Source organism: Trematomus bernacchii, unplaced genomic scaffold (genome assembly GCF_902827165.1).
Source record: "Trematomus bernacchii unplaced genomic scaffold, fTreBer1.1, whole genome shotgun sequence".
Taxonomy (NCBI): Eukaryota; Metazoa; Chordata; class Actinopteri; order Perciformes; family Nototheniidae; genus Trematomus; species Trematomus bernacchii.
In genome coordinates, this window is record NW_022987607.1 from 720,255 (window position 1) to 736,041 (window position 15,787).

Here is a 15,787-nt window from a genome sequence, read left to right on the forward strand (position 1 = left end):
TATGTTTATGCTTTTCTGTCATTTTTAAACTAAAGAGTCCAATCACCCAAAACTGATGAAAGATTGCGTTTCGGGTTCAAAAATGTTTTTGATATAGTTGTATATGGGAGGATAACATGATGTAGTAATGTACTAACAAGACAACATGTTAACTTTTGGTTTCACATGAGGATAATTCATGTTTATTTGTCTGCATTATTTTGTGTTTTATTCTTTTTTTATTTTGAATGCATTATTTGTATTCCATACATTTAGGCTATATAACACACATACAAAATACAAAGCACCCCAGTGTATATATACATACTCTATATAACATATATCATTCATTTAAGATTTGATTTATCCAATCTAATAATTGAAAATGTTTATTTAAATCATGTGAACATATTATGCCAAGAAACCTGTTAGCTCATGGGATCACAGTATCTACAGTATCAACTGTTATTAAAAGATTATGTAAAATACAAACAAAAACTGTGTTTGGAATAGAAAAGTTTGATGTATAAAGCATATATATAATAATGATTATAATAAAAAACATTATTATATATAATATGTTTTGATCTCTTAATCTATGCGTTGAGTCCTTCCCTTCACACAGGTACACCCACAGGGCCCCATTCTGACGGCCATTTTGGCTGCACTGGTTAGCTGTTAGAGGCTGGTGACAGCAGAGGGGGAAGTGAATAGTCAAAAAAACTATTTCTATGAAAAGATAAGAGTCTCTGGTACATATAAATGACATTTTTGGGTGATTGGACTCTTTAGTTTAAAAATGACAGAAAAGCATAAACATACCTTTTGCTTTTTAAATATCCTATTCCATTTCCGCCTATGATTTATGTGTGTTTAAGTGTTAATAATACAAAGTACGTAAAAGGTATTGCTATAATCTTTGCTTTATTGTATGCTTACCTCTCTGTGAACATTTAGGCCAAATTTGGTGAAATTCTGATAATTATTTCCAGAGATACATGGGATAAGGCCAACACGGCTCCCTTCAGAGGAGCGCACATTTTTCGTTTCATAAACTAGACAAATTAAAGTAATGAAAAAACATGGTTGTGCTTTGTTCTACCTCGGGTAGGGGTATCTCAATAACTAAAGCCTTTTTGGGGGGTTTGTTCCTCTACTGTTATGGGCTGTGTGAGTTTAAAGTGTGTCTTAAATGGTGGTACATGGTGTACTTTGACTCCACTATATGTATTTAATACTTACAGATCTGGTAACTACTGTAGTTCTTTTTAAATCTGAATGTGGGAGATAAACATTGTTTGGAGATTTATAGTGACTGAAGTTATTACATTATTATTATCCTACAGGGACTCACTCTCTGAAGTATTTCGACACTGCGTCCTCTGGAGTCCCAAACTTACCAGAGTTTGTTAGTGTTGGGTTGGTTGATGAGGTTCAGATAACTCACTACGACAGCAACACCAAGAGATACGAACCCAAACAGGACTGGATGAACAGAATCACAGCAGAGGATCCTCAGTACTGGGAGAGGAACACTCAGATCTCTCTGAGTAACCAGCAGGTCTTCAAAAACAACATTGAAACTGCAAAGCAGCGCTTCAACCAAACTGGAGGTTAGTTCATGTTTCACCTTCTACTGATAATATATTGTTTATATCTTCATCCTGTACACACACACACACACACACACACACACACACACACACACACACACACACACACACACACACACACACACACACACACACACACACACACACACACACACACACTGACAGTGTCTCTGTCCATCCCATAATAACCACCAGAGGTCTCTTTATTCTCTACATGAGACTAACTCTACTTGTAGTGACTAAAGTTAATTAAATAAAGTCATTCAGAGAATAAACTCGGCTAACGACACGTTCAGGAAACAGTCTGTGCTGAAGTTCTGTTTCATAATGATGTTGTTAGAAAAAGGGATTTATTTCTAATTAATTAAAAAGACTCTGAATGACTCTCTCTCTCTCTCTCTCTGTCTCTCTCTCTCTCTCTCTCTCTCTCTCTCTATGTCTCTCTCTCTCTCTCTCTCTCTCTCTCTCTCTCTCTTCTCTCTCTCTCTCTCTCTCTCTCTCTCTCTCTCTCTCTCTCTCTCTCAGGTGTCCACATTGTCCAGAGGATGATAGGCTGTGATTGGGATGATGAGACTGGTGAGGTCAAAGGTTATCTACACCATGGTTTTGATGGAGAAGACTTCCTGATACTGGACCTGGAGACAGAGTCATGGATCGCTCCAAGACGAGAGGCTGTCCTCACCAAACAGAGGTTGGATAAGGACAAAGCTTTGATGGCAAACCTCAAGAACTACTTCACCCAGGTCTGTCCTGAGTATCTGAAGAAGTTTATGAACAATGGGAGGAGCTTCCTGATGAGAACAGGTAGAGTCACATGACCTGATGGAGTTTCATAAACACCTCCATGTTCATGTCTCCTGTGTTTCTGACATTACAACACATGTCTCACTCTGTGTCTCACTCTGTGTCTCACACACTGTCTCACTCTCTGTCTCACTGTGTCTCACACACTGTCTCACTGTGTCTCACTGTGTCTCACACACTGTCTCACTGTGTCTCTCTGTGTCTCACTCTGTGCCTCACACTGTGTCTCACTCTGTCTCTCACACTGTCTCACTCTGTCTCACTCTTTGTCTCACACTGTCTCACTCTGTCTCACTCTGTCTCACTCTTTGTCACACACTGTCTCACTCTGTAAGTAAGTAAGTAAGTAAAACTTTATTTATATAGCACCCTTCTCAACACGAATGTACAAAGTGCTTTACAGTACAGTACACAATTCACAGTACAACTAAAATGTAGAATAAAAGGCATAAAAAGGCATAAAACAACAGCAGGTAATACATAGGATAAAACATACGATAAAACACCAATAAAAGACAGCTACTAACTCACCTCCTCCGATGCCCCAAAGGCCTGACGGAAGAGGTGGGTCTTTAACTGCCCCTTAAAAATCTCTACTGAGGCAGAGGCTCTTAGTGTCTGGGGGAGTTTGTTCCAAAGCCTTGGGGCCACCACCTCAAAGGCACGGTCCCCCTTGGTTTTTAGCCTGGTTCGGGGCACCCTTAGGAGGCCTTGCTCAGAGGACCTCAGGGCCCGGGTTGTGCTATGAGGGAGGATCAGGTCATTAATGTAGGCTGGGGCTTGGCCATGGACAGCTCTATATGTGAAAACCAATACCTTGAATTGGGTTCTGAGATGGACAGGGAGCCAGTGCAGGGCAGAAAGAATCGGGGTGATGTGGCATGTTTTTTTGGACCGAGTGAGCAATCTGGCTGCAGCATTTTGGACCTGTTGTAACCGGTTTATTGATGTTTTGTTGAGGCAGGAGAACAGAGCATTACAGTAATCCAGCCGGGATGAAATAAAGGCATGAATAGCCATCTCCATTTCTGTGTTTGATAGAACCCCCCTGAGCTTGGCAAAAAGAAGGGGGGCTAAAACAGAACCCTGGGGCAGGCCGCAGGATAGGGGAGTGCTGTGTGATGAGAACGGGCCCACCGCCACGGAGAAACTTCTCCCACTGAGGTACGAGGCAAACCACTGGAGGGCAGACCCTGAGATGCCTACCCACTCCCTGAGTCTATCTAGCATGATGGCGTGGTCCACTGTGTCAAACGCTGCACTCAGGTCCAACAACACCAGAACCACGCAATCACCTGCATCCGATGCCATCATGATGTCGTTGGAGACCCTGAGGAGAGCTGATTCTGTGGAGTGGTGTTTTCTGAAACCTGATTGGAATTTGTCATGGATTTTATTATCATTCAGAAATGTATTGAGTTGGTTAGCAACAACTTTTTCTAAAACTTTTGACACAAATGGGAGCTTTGAGATGGGCCTGTAATTATTCGGGAGTGAGGGATCTAGATTGGGTTTTTTGAGAATGGGCTGAACAACCGCCTGCTTAAAGAATGATGGGACGGAGCCGGAGACAATGGAGATGTTTATAATGTGGAGCAGGGGTGGAGCGACACATGAAAAAACTTCTTTTAGCATAGACGTTGGTAAGGCATCCAGAGGGCTTGAGGAAGATTTCATAGTGCTCACTACAGCGGTCAGGTCGGCTATAGTGATGCAGGAGAAATTACTCAGCGTGGCCTACCTAACTGGACAGATAGGGAGGGGAGAGTGGGAGGGGTTGATGCTCGACCTCACATCAGCTACCTTGTTTATAAAAAAGGTGAGAAAACCTGTCTCTCACTCACTCACTCTGTTTTCTTTCTCTGCTGCATTTCTTTTTATTTGACCAGTGTTTCTGTCTTTCAAGGTGAACTTCTGAATCACATATTTTGTCTGACTAACACTGAACAGTTTCAGATTAGTAAAACATTAGACTCCTCTACAAACAAAGGTATTATTCTGGGATATGGAGACAGAAGACACCATTTCATCTTCACATGATGAAACAGGCGTAGTGTGAGCATCGTGTAATAAATCTGAATATGTTGGTGTGTACAGTGGCGTTTTTATATGTACAAAAGTGGTGGGGCACAAAAAACGTAGATGTCTATATATAAGCTTCTGCAGTGACGTGCAGTGAGGTTCATGGCTGGTGAGGCACTGGCACTGACTCTTCAGGTTTACAAATATTATATTTTGACCTAAACCAAAATATAATATTATTTTCAAAAGCTTTTTTTGTCTGATGCTTCGATTAATTTTAAACAGACAGTTCAACAAAAGGATACCCAAAAAATGTAATTTTATCATTTAAATATTGAATTGTTCTCTCTTAGTAAGATCCCATTTTCAATCAAATTGCGGTCTTACCTTGACTTGAAGATGAAGTCCATTTGCCTATCCTTCTGGACAAAAATGTCTATAACTTTTTTGTAAAAGTCCTCCTTATGTTCTTGTAGTTTCAAAAGTCTATCATAAATCTAATCCATAGATTTATGATAAAAAAATTATAAAAGTAGGGTAGACATGTGGATGTTATCCGGCTGATCAAAACGTGCATTTATCTAACAGGTACGTTTCCCACAGATCTTATTTCCAGCTATTTTCTAAAATCCTCTGGAGAAATCTCATTGCTTTTTTGTCGAGGGAAGCCATGCGCAGCTTACTTCCTGGTTTTAGGACGCGTCACTGCAGCTCTCTCGTCTCCTCTTCACACACCACACTTTTCGCGGCACACGTACTTACAGCCAATCAGCTCTGAATGATTTGAGATGACGTATGGTGGGGATGGTAGCTCCATGCCCCTCTGGTCATTATTTTTTTGCCACACACATTTCATTACAAAATACTCTGAGCATGCGCAGTGTAGTTTTTACAGTCACCGTTGACTTCACAGCGAGAGGAAGGGGCATAATCAGGTTTTGTCCCACATGGCTCTAAACAGCTCAATAGGCACACACTGTGACTGTAGACACACTAATTAGAAGAACACAGACTAAAACAGCAATGTACAGACGAATCAGATGATTAAACATGATCTTAAAATATATTTTATATATTTTTTTATTTTTTTTTTTGCATTTTTGTAATCATTATTTGTAATACTTTCTGCTGACACTAGGTGGGGCTGTGCCCCACCTGCCCCTAATGACCAGTCGCCACTGGGTGTGTAGCTGTCCGTGTTTCATCGTACGCAGCCTTTCTGTCTGGAAAGGATTTAAGACCAAAATACTGTTATTTAAAAAAACTGGAACTATAAAAAGTTTGGCATATTTCTTTAATAAAGAACTTAAACTGTTATTTTATAATCAGACGTGTTGGAATTAACTTTCTTTTGATCAACTATTCAGTGAATGGTACTATAGCACTACACAGTACAGTGGAGATAAATCAAACTTAATATTCTTGTCAGTATAGATTAAGTAATGACTATTTTTCAGATGAATAAATGAATTGTTTACACATTTGAATGTCAAGAAATAGAAACAAATCTTAATTTCAAAACTCTAAGAGGAAATATTCAACGTGCTTCTTTAATCTGAACAACACTAAACAGTATTTGATATTAAATTATATAAAAGTGAGAAGAAAGTCTTTATTTAACCAATTTCTCTGAAACACTGACTCTGTGTTCTCCTTCAGTGATGCTCACAGTACATCATAACTCCCTGTAGTGATATCACTGTGAGTCAATAACCTCTAAAGTGTGTTTGTGCAGAGATCCCCTCAGTGTCTCTGCTCCAGAAGTCCCCCTCCTCTCCAGTCAGCTGCCACGCTACAGGTTTGTACCCGGACAGAGCCATCATGTTCTGGACCAGAGACGGAGAGGAGATTTACGACAACGTGGACCACGGAGAGATCCTGCCCAACCACGACGGATCCTTCCAGATGAGCGTGGACCTGAACGTCTCCTCAATCCCCGCTGAACACTGGGCCAAGTACCGATGTGTGTTCCAGCTCTCTGGGGTGGCGGAGGACCACGTCATCGTACTGGACTCAGCTGTGATCAGGACCAACAGAGGTAAGACTGCATCACAACGGCTCAATGGTTACTTATGGCGCATTTCCACCATGGCGCAGAGCGCGGTTTAAGTGTGCCGTGTCGTGCCGGGCCCGTTTTTGGTTGCGTTTCCACTAGGCCTAGTTTCGGCCCGGGGCTACTTTTTCACCTTTTTTCTGGCCCGACAAAATCGTGGTTCTATCTGGGCCAACAAGCGGGCCAACAACCGGGCTGAATATACTAAACTAGTGAGAGAAGCGCTGGCAAGGGGGCTACAACTACAACAAAATGAACATATTTGACCGTGATTTAATTGTAATACACGTTTCAAAATGATGCCGAAGTAACAACATACTGATACCGGTTAGTAAAAACCATGAATTAATGCTTTGTCAAGTCTGCAGACAGACGGCAGGCGAAACACCTTTTACAATGCGTGTTTTCTGAATGGAGATTGGCTAAGCTAACGCAGTATATGCTCCGACCGTCCACACTCACAACAACGGCCTACAGACATAAATAAACCAGCGACTGTATTCGCCATGACACAGGCAGTCTGTGGTTTGTACTTGTTTAACTTTTGTCGAGTTTCTGAACAGATATGAGGAGCTGTGAGCTCTGAGTGCTAACAGCTAACGGCTGTGTTGTTTTTCTGAAGATGACGTCACGGCTCCGCCTACACTGCATTACTATAGATACTACCCCAGTTCCTAAACTGTAATGGAAGCGCAGCATAAAGTGAGCCGGACCTAACAAGGCCTAACAAGGCCTAACAAAACCATACTAAGTCGAGCGAGGCCTGCGGTGGAAATGCGCCATAACAGTCAACCAGCGACGTGCAGTCAGTGGAGGCAGGGGAGCCAGAGCCTCACCAGTCATACTCCAATGTAACGGAAAAAACAACTAAAGAAAAACGAAATAGTAATAATAATAAAATGTCTCCACTGATCTGTGTTGTAAGTGTGATTTATGTATGATTCTAATCGCTTTTTATAGTCAAAATCAGCAAATTTGCCGAGCTCCGCTACGGGAGCGATGAGAAGTGAGGCAGGGGCGTGCTCTGCCTCTCGTAAGCCCACAGTAACTTGCTGGAGCGCGGGCACTAATGTAGCGCGGGCACTTATTTTGTGAGCGCGCTCAAGCCATTTACTGTGGGCTGAGGTGAGGCACAGATGAGATCTGCCTCACCTCAGAATGCGTCACCCCACAGAAACTGGCTGGAAAGCGGGCCCTAAGCGCATGCCTGTTACCATCTCACTGTAGGTCACCAATGTAATGTATGTAGATCCCTTTATTACATTTATCCTCGCCATCCATAGTCTCTAAATAACTTATTTCACGTATATATGATATTTAGGCTCGCTGCTCTCAACGGCAATGAAAATGCACCAGGGGAGGCAGCCATAACCTCTGCCGCACTAAAGGGGGCGCACGTGAGCCCACAGGTTCTTGTTGCTACTGTAATTCTACGCAGAGACGGTAGACGTAACAACAAACTAGACTTTTGAAACTAGAGGGAGATAAGGAGGACTTTTACAAAAAAGTAATAGAGATTGTTGTCCAGAAGGATAGCATGGACTTCATCTTCAAGTCAAGGTAAGACCACATTTGTAATGAAAATGGGATCTTACTAAGAAAGAACAATCCAATATTTAGATTTTGGGTATCCTTTTGTTGAACGGTCTGTTTAAAATGAATCGAAGCATCAGACTAAAAAAGCTTTTGAAAATAACCGAATATTTCGATTAAGGTCAAAATATAATATTTGTAAATCTGACTCAGTGCCTCACCAGCCATGAACCTCACCGCACGTCACTGCAGTCAACAGACCCTGTGTGATTGTAGTAATGTGTTTTTATTACATGTACAGCACTTTGGCTCGACCAAAAATCGCTTTTAAATGTGCTATATAAATAAAACCTGATTTGATTTGATTTGATTCAACAAACCCTGACAACATTTCATAGTTTCCCTCCCCTGAAACCAGGGTTGCCAACTCTCACGCATCTGGCGTGTGACACACGCTTTCACTCTCAACCTCACGCTCTCACGCTGCCCAAACTATTCTCACGCCAAAAACAAGAATACTGAAGATTAGAAACGGTTTTTGAAAACTTTTGTCACGTAGTGATCGTCTTCTCAATAGAACATCTTTGATAATGTCTTCTGGCCAATCAGAATCACGATAACGGCGTGGTGTTGTTGCAGGAAGTCCCGACGGAGAATACTTTTGCTGTAGTACATCTCTATACAACATTACGTGTTGATAGAATTCAACACGTAATGAAATAAGACCCCACGGTTTGATGATTGATAGGTGTGTGGGCTGTCTTTCATTTTGACACACAGAACAATGGGGGCTATCCACCCTTATCCACAATGTAAAGTAATTCACACAGCCTCTTCCCTCTTCTCTCTGTGAGGAGCAGCAGGTTCAGCTTTCAGAACAAAGTAACACAAAACTAAAATGGCATTAATTTTTTTAAATATGTCGTGTAGTAATAGATTTATTTATTTTTCTTCTCAAGAGAGTACCAGAATGTGTATTTTATGTTAGTATTTAAAAAACTCCTGGGGGAGAATCCCCCCAGACCCCCCTGCAGGGCTTGGGTTTTCAGCATGTCAACTCTTTCACCTGTGGGGAAATTGCAGGATTGGCTCCAGGTCGCCCTTTTTATTTACTACAAGACAAATGTGCCTTTTTATTTCATACATTTCAATTTGGATTGAGACAGGGAAATAATCTAAACCTCACGCGTGGCGTTTCACTGTCGGGGGGAGCGTGTATGTAATTACATTGCAAATACTGACTTGAGCCCCACCACTGTATGGGTTAGCCCTACCATAGATTACCCAACAAAAATACTCTGGAGCCGCAACTGCGGACCCGTATTGCGCATGCGCAGATCTAAGATCCAGTAGAAATGATAAAAAGTAAAAGTCTGCTGCTTATTGTTCTACTAGGCCAACATAGAGTCAAAGAGTATATGAGAGTGAGAGTGTGTTAATGAATATATTTGGCAGTTTGGAGTAAGTCTGTAGATTTGTTTGTGTGTGTGTGTTTCATGTATAGGCCTCTCACGATAATTAATTTTGTTGGATACATTTTCCCGGAAATTATTGCGATAAACGATAATATTGTCGGCACCGTTGTATGACCATTTTAGACCACTGACATAATGATAATATATAATAATTAGGGCTGTTTTTGCGTTAACGCGTTAATAACGCATTAACGCAAAAAAAAAATTAACGCCACTAATTATTTTAACGCGATTAACGCATGTGTATTTTTTGTCCTCGGCCGCCGTAGTTTCAGAGCGCATCGAGTGTAAAATACCATCGACAAGCTGATGCTGACAGCCCCGCTCCTGCCACCCGCTTGTGGCAGACCACACTACCACGCTCACTGGCAGGCCCGGACTGGCCATCGGGAGGACCGGGAAGGAGTGTGTATGTGTGGCGCGACTCGCGCGAGCGAGGCACACCTTACGTGTTGTTGTTGTTGTTAGCATCTGGTGCTAGCTAGCTGCGCTGACGGATATAAGGAGCTGTTTCAATGACATTTCGCCGACAACTGCGCCGAGCACTTGACTTTATGCAGGTAGCCAGACAGTGGGACATTGTACGAAAAGTCAGCACAGTCAGCACGGATAGTGCGCGCAACATGATTGCAGCGTCCAGGCAGCTCCCATTCGAGCATATATGCCTTGAGCTGCACATAGCTCCATAGATCCATCACAGTGTCTCCACACACACACACACACACACACACACACACACACACACACACACACACACACACACCACACACACACACACACACCACACACACACACACACACACACACACACGAACACACACACACTGTATTATTGTATGAGAGAGGTTCCAGGTTGAATTGAGGCGAATATTTGTAATGTTCAGGTTGTTGTGTTTAATATTCATGAGAATATTTGTCATTGTTCAAATGATAATAAACAAACATATAAGCATATGTGTCCACTCATATGTTGATAAGAGTATGAAAAACTTGAAAGATATCCCTCTAAGGTACATTTAGAACAGATAAAAAATGTGCGATTAATTTGCGATTAATCGCGATTAACTATGGACAATCATGCGATTAATCGCGATTAAATATTTTAATCGACTGACAGCCCTAATAATAATAATTCAAGTACATTCTTTCAAACTGCTAGTCACATCCTCATGTAAATGGCAATTTATCGAGGTCAGAAAAGTTATCGAGTTCATTTTTATTTATCGTACGATAAGTCAATTAATTGCTTATCGCGACAGGCACACAATAAAACAGTGGAAACAAACATGTTTGACTTTCATTAGTGAATGAAACTGTGTGCCCTTTATAGTCTGTGTCCATTATTGTGTATTTGAATATATTGTATATATATCCTATATATATGCTAAGGTCCCGCTGCTGACACGATAGCAGTCATTTCGTGCGCATATGTGTAATTAAACCCATGATATCAAAATCTCACTCCAGCCAGGTACCCAAAGTTGGCAACCCTGTTGCTGAAACATGGGTGGCTGCTCTCTTCATCGCTCTCCTCGTCGCTGGGATTGGATTCCTGGTTTACAGGAAGAGGAACGGTGAGAGACCAATCAGAAACCTTGTCTCATGAGTTCTCAGGGTTGTTAATGTAAGGCTTTGAGGTAGCAGATCAAACTCAGAGCTCAGTGTAATGTGGATATGGAAAGCACTTGGTGTGTTTTCTACAGGGATAATCAGTGTGGTCTAGTTCCTTGTTGTGGCGGTGGATTGAAACACTTTCTCTGCTTTTCCTTTCAGCCAATAGAAACAACTTCCGCCAGCTCTGAGCTCACTGAGAGACTGAACCAGCCGGCACAGTGAGGGGCTTCACATCAACTCTCCACCTGTTGCATCAGAGCTCTTTCTCTGCTCTCAAACCTCTCCAGCTGCAGCTTTAGAGTTCAAACCCTTCTGCAGAGTGACCTCAGAAAGGCACGATGCTTTCAGAAACACAAATATTAGAAAATCAATGACATCAGTTCAATAAAATAGTGTAACACCGATTAGAAACATTGACCTGTGCATCAGAAGCAGATCAGAGAAGTGACTCAGGTTCTGTTCTGTGTCTTTAGGGTTATGCATCAGGGGGCGCTGCCACCACATTCTCCCCGTAAACTGTTCATTATTCATCATCTGATCAATAACTGATCATCTGATCAATAACTGATCATATTAGGGTTTGGAAATCAAGCAATAGCTCATTGATTGGAAAACAAAGGAATCATGTTATTTGGATCATGTGGGTTTCACATCAAAAGGTGGCTTTCCCTCTGATTATGGATTTCAATCTAATTCTAAGAGAAGCTAAACCTCTATGTGGTTTCTGGTAAAAAAATCAATATTAAGTAAGAGATTTAAATATGAGAGGCCGTCTAGCTCACAACTCATACTTGGTCTTACAAACAATATCAGAATCTCACATGTACACCACCAGATTCTTTCACACACAGTATCATACCGTCTTTAACGTACTGTCATTCCTTCCTTCATTTACTATCATACTATCATACATAAATAACTATTCTCTCTCACACACAAAAACAAAATCTCTTAAACGCACCATCATACTCTCGTACACACGCCACTATCGTCTTTCACAAACAACTATAATCTAATAGAACATTATAATAGTGTATGTGAAAGAGGATAGTAGTATGTGTGTAATCGGTAAACAATGTATGTAAGACAGAATAATAACCTATATAAGAGGGAATAGTATTTCATGTTAATAACAATAGTCATATTGTGGAGTCTATTTGTGTATAACATTACAAGAGGGATTCTTATTATTACATGATATGCTTATTGTGCTCATGAGATTGCTATGACTATCAAATAAATAGAAACGATCACTAATCTCAGGTTCTGATGGGTTAGATACCAACGAAGGGAATAGTCAGAAGAAAGTTTTCAGCTTGCAATACTAATGTAGCAAGGTCAGGTGCAGACACTGGAAGAATACAAAGAGTTATTCATAAACAGGACATCACTCCGGCCTTGAGCTTTGGGTGAGCTCCGTTCCCACACATAGCAGCCTTATGAAGATTCCACTTTTTCTATAGAAATGTTAGCGAAAACAAATTACGTATGATGGTGCCAGAGTAGGGAGAGACTTCCACAGGCCGGCCGAATGCTGATTGGAGGATCGTGTTGCCAAGAGACTTTTTTCAAAGTCTGTGCATCTACCAAAGAGAACCAAGTCTAAACCACGGTACCTCTTCAGCTAGTCTTGACCAATCATAAATGTACGGGCAACGCCCTGTTTAATAAAAATGTATGCACGCACGAGGTTCGGGGCTCTTTTCCGGAAATAGTGGTTACAGATTACAGCTTTGCTGCCTGTCATTTCTATGACGTGACGGAGCCCTTGGCTAAGTGAATATATATATTTTGCTTTCTCATAATAAATAGTTAAACTTACAAGTTGTCTGTCTTTCCTGGAATTTTGAACACAACAATATATGTAAAACAGAATAGCAGTGAATGAAAGGCCGAATAATAGCTTATATAAGAGGTAATAATAGTTAATGTGAATGACTATATAGGTATGTGTATAAAACAGAATGATAGGGTGTGTGCATAAGAATAGTTATGAGTGTGAGAGAGTATGATTGAAAAGGAAGTGAGTTTGATTGAAAAGGAAGTTGGACTAAATTCTCAGTTCCTGATTGGCTCTACGTTTTTCGTAAGGCAGTAGACTGCTACTAATTGTCCCTATGCAACCTGAAGAGTAAAAGGGTCAAGGCCGTCAGAAAGCAATGACTGTAAGTGTGAGCCTGACACTTACCCCGGACACACCAAGCCGATTTTGGCCGTCGATGGATGTCAGGCCGACGATGAGCGTCCTGTCGCCCTACTCAGATTGGTGTGTCCTGCACCGTCGTGTCTTTTCGGCCGTGACGACACCTTTTTGGCCGAAAACCTACCGATTCGGTAGATTTTCGGCCAAAGAAATCACTCTGATTGGCTGTTCAGCTAGCGAATCAGTGCATGAGAAGCTAAACGGAAGTGAGGGACCCAAACAAACCATTAAGAAGGCAAATCTGAGATTTCATTTAACTCCAGCTCTCGACACAGGTTGGGGAAAGCCCCATGAGCTTCTCGCTGTAGAGTGAAAATGGAACGCACGCTATTTGTTGTTTGTTTATATCACGCAGTCTGTTCTTCTTCTCTCGGTTATCACGCAGTCTGTCTTCCGGTTGTTGCCTCTTTTGAATGACGAATACACACTACCGCCGCCTGCTGGTAAGGAGAGTTATTGCCACTCACGCATGCGCAGTTCGTACGTGCTTCTTGGCCGTCGGCTGAAGTCTTTGCGGTGTGTTCCAGTGCGACTGTTGGCCAAGACGCAGGAGACACAACAGTCGGGTCCGTCTGTGTGAGTTATTTGGTGTCAGCTTGGTGTGTCCCTACCTTTAAATGTATTTTAGGTTAACTTCCTGTTTTATTTAGATGCTTTTATTTTGAAGGCGAGTTTACGCTGTTGACAGGAAGTTGTTGTTGCTATGGAAACAACATGACTGCGAAAAGAAATATCTTCTACATATAAAGACGGAGAAAGTAAAGAATAAAGTGTATGTTTAAATGTTAGCACCCCCCGAAGAGGCACAAGGTTGGTATTTACTATAATATAAAATTGTAGGTTGTGTCCTAATTCGTTTATAAGCTGTTTTGTAGCTTTGCTGTCTGTTTATAGTTAACTTTTGGTAGTATGCTAAAGTGATTCTAATACGGATTGAGCCTAAATGTATTTGTTATTTTTGTGTCTTTATAGCTCTTACGTTGACTCTGGAGTTTCAATAAATTCTAAATCATCAGTAAAGTCTACGACCATATTTCGGAGGGATATGCTACAGCTAGCATTAGCTATATTTACCTTGTTTACACTTAGCGGTCCTAAGTGTTAATCTGTGTATGTTACACTTGCATGGATGAGATTATTAAGTGCCTTGTAACTTCTTTTTTTATAGTTTCACTCCGTTTGAATGTCAGTGGACTGCAAATAAGTCAATAAAGGAGCATGGCTGCTCATTCCCTGGCTCTCAAAAGAGTTTGGCTGGCTGTTTAATCTATGTTCACACTGAGACAGTACAACACATAGAGAGAACAGTACACATATTGTGTAAGTACATACAAGCAGGTCACACAGTATGATCCGTTTTTATTAAAAAGTACAGGCTGCATATGTGTTCTCAGCCTTGGAGAAACTTGACATGTTTTGGGATGTGTCTGAACCTCTCTTTAGTGGTTTAATAAAACAGATATTTGAACGTGAGCCTACTTTGTTCATGTGCTGTTGAGGTTAATGTCAGTAGTTGTGTGCTATAATGTATTTACAAAGTGTGAAGAGGAGGCAACTTTAGAATAGGGAACCTGTGAAATTATGAATAAAGAATGCTGGTGTATACAAGTCTGGCCTAAATCTTCTGTCAGAAAGATTGCAGCAATCCAAGGGGTGTAGATATCCAAACTTTAATTGTTCACAGGAGTTATGGTGTTACAGGATGTTCGTTTGTTATGTTGTGGTTATCTAGGAAATATAAATAAACAGAGTAGATCAAATTAGTGAATGACAATATTAATCCTAATAGTTACGTTACAATTTCCTGCTAGGAACAGTACATACACATAAATGCTGGAACAGTCAGCTGCATGGTAAACAATACCAGAAATGCCCGCAAGAGGGCTCACTTGACCGCAACAAGTGCAAGTGTTTTAACACGTGATAATGGCGGCTTACCCCTAGATTCCACCAGGTCCGTCTGCGCCACGTTACGGCTGAGCCTCGGGGTGTTTCTCAATCGCGAGTAAAGCTGCTTCAGAGCCACTATTTCAAGCATACTACGTCATCGAGTGCCGCCGAGGTACTGTTCCAATCTCCAGCATACTTGGAAATCTACCGAGCCCGGCGTACTCCGTTTGGAGAAATATCGAGGCTGCACATGAGTACACTCTTAAAATCTTCACAATGCTTTGCGCACGGACCAATTTCCCCAAATCTGTGGCGGAAGATGTAAGGCGGGGCCTCTCATATGACGCACACCTGCACACTTGCTAGCCTGTTCCACTCTTTGTTTTCCGAATGGCAGGTAGTATTCTTGACTCGCTTCTGAAGCAAGATGCTCGGCAGACATGTGCTACGAAGCAAGCGTACTCGCGATTGAGAAATGTCATGTTGTCAGTGTTATCGTAACAAATACATGTCATACTCTCCAGATGTCCTTTGTATTCAGTAAAGTTAGACGTTATTTACCGTTTGGCATTTTGACGACACATTGATGGTTTCTGAGTTC

The 15,787-nt window shown here is 41.5% G+C and overlaps 2 protein-coding genes across 9 annotated transcripts in view; one reads left to right on the forward strand and one right to left on the reverse strand.

Annotated features, from left to right (window-relative positions):
• The window catches only part of LOC117482825, a 182,408-nt gene that overhangs the window by 151,473 nt on the left and 15,148 nt on the right, over window positions 1–15,787 (reverse strand). The window lies entirely within an intron of this gene.
• The window catches only part of LOC117482815 (H-2 class I histocompatibility antigen, Q9 alpha chain-like), a 50,757-nt gene that overhangs the window by 1,074 nt on the left and 33,896 nt on the right, over window positions 1–15,787 (forward strand). For 2 of the 7 annotated variants that reach the window (XR_004555925.1, XM_034131017.1), the window contains exons 2-5: window positions 1,326–1,592; window positions 2,118–2,396; window positions 6,154–6,456; window positions 10,947–11,053. The exons of 2 other annotated variants lie outside the window; for them this stretch is intronic. Coding sequence is in view for 4 of the 5 variants with exons in the window: in XM_034131017.1 (XP_033986908.1) it covers window positions 1,326–1,592; window positions 2,118–2,396; window positions 6,154–6,456; window positions 10,947–11,053 (956 nt within the window). In the remaining variant the exon portion in view is untranslated. Of the gene's footprint in view, window positions 1–1,325; window positions 1,593–2,117; window positions 2,397–6,153; window positions 6,457–10,946; window positions 11,054–11,252; window positions 12,915–15,787 lie in introns of those variants that run through there. 3 more of the 7 variants (XM_034131013.1, XM_034131015.1, XM_034131016.1) reach the window with 3 other exon arrangements.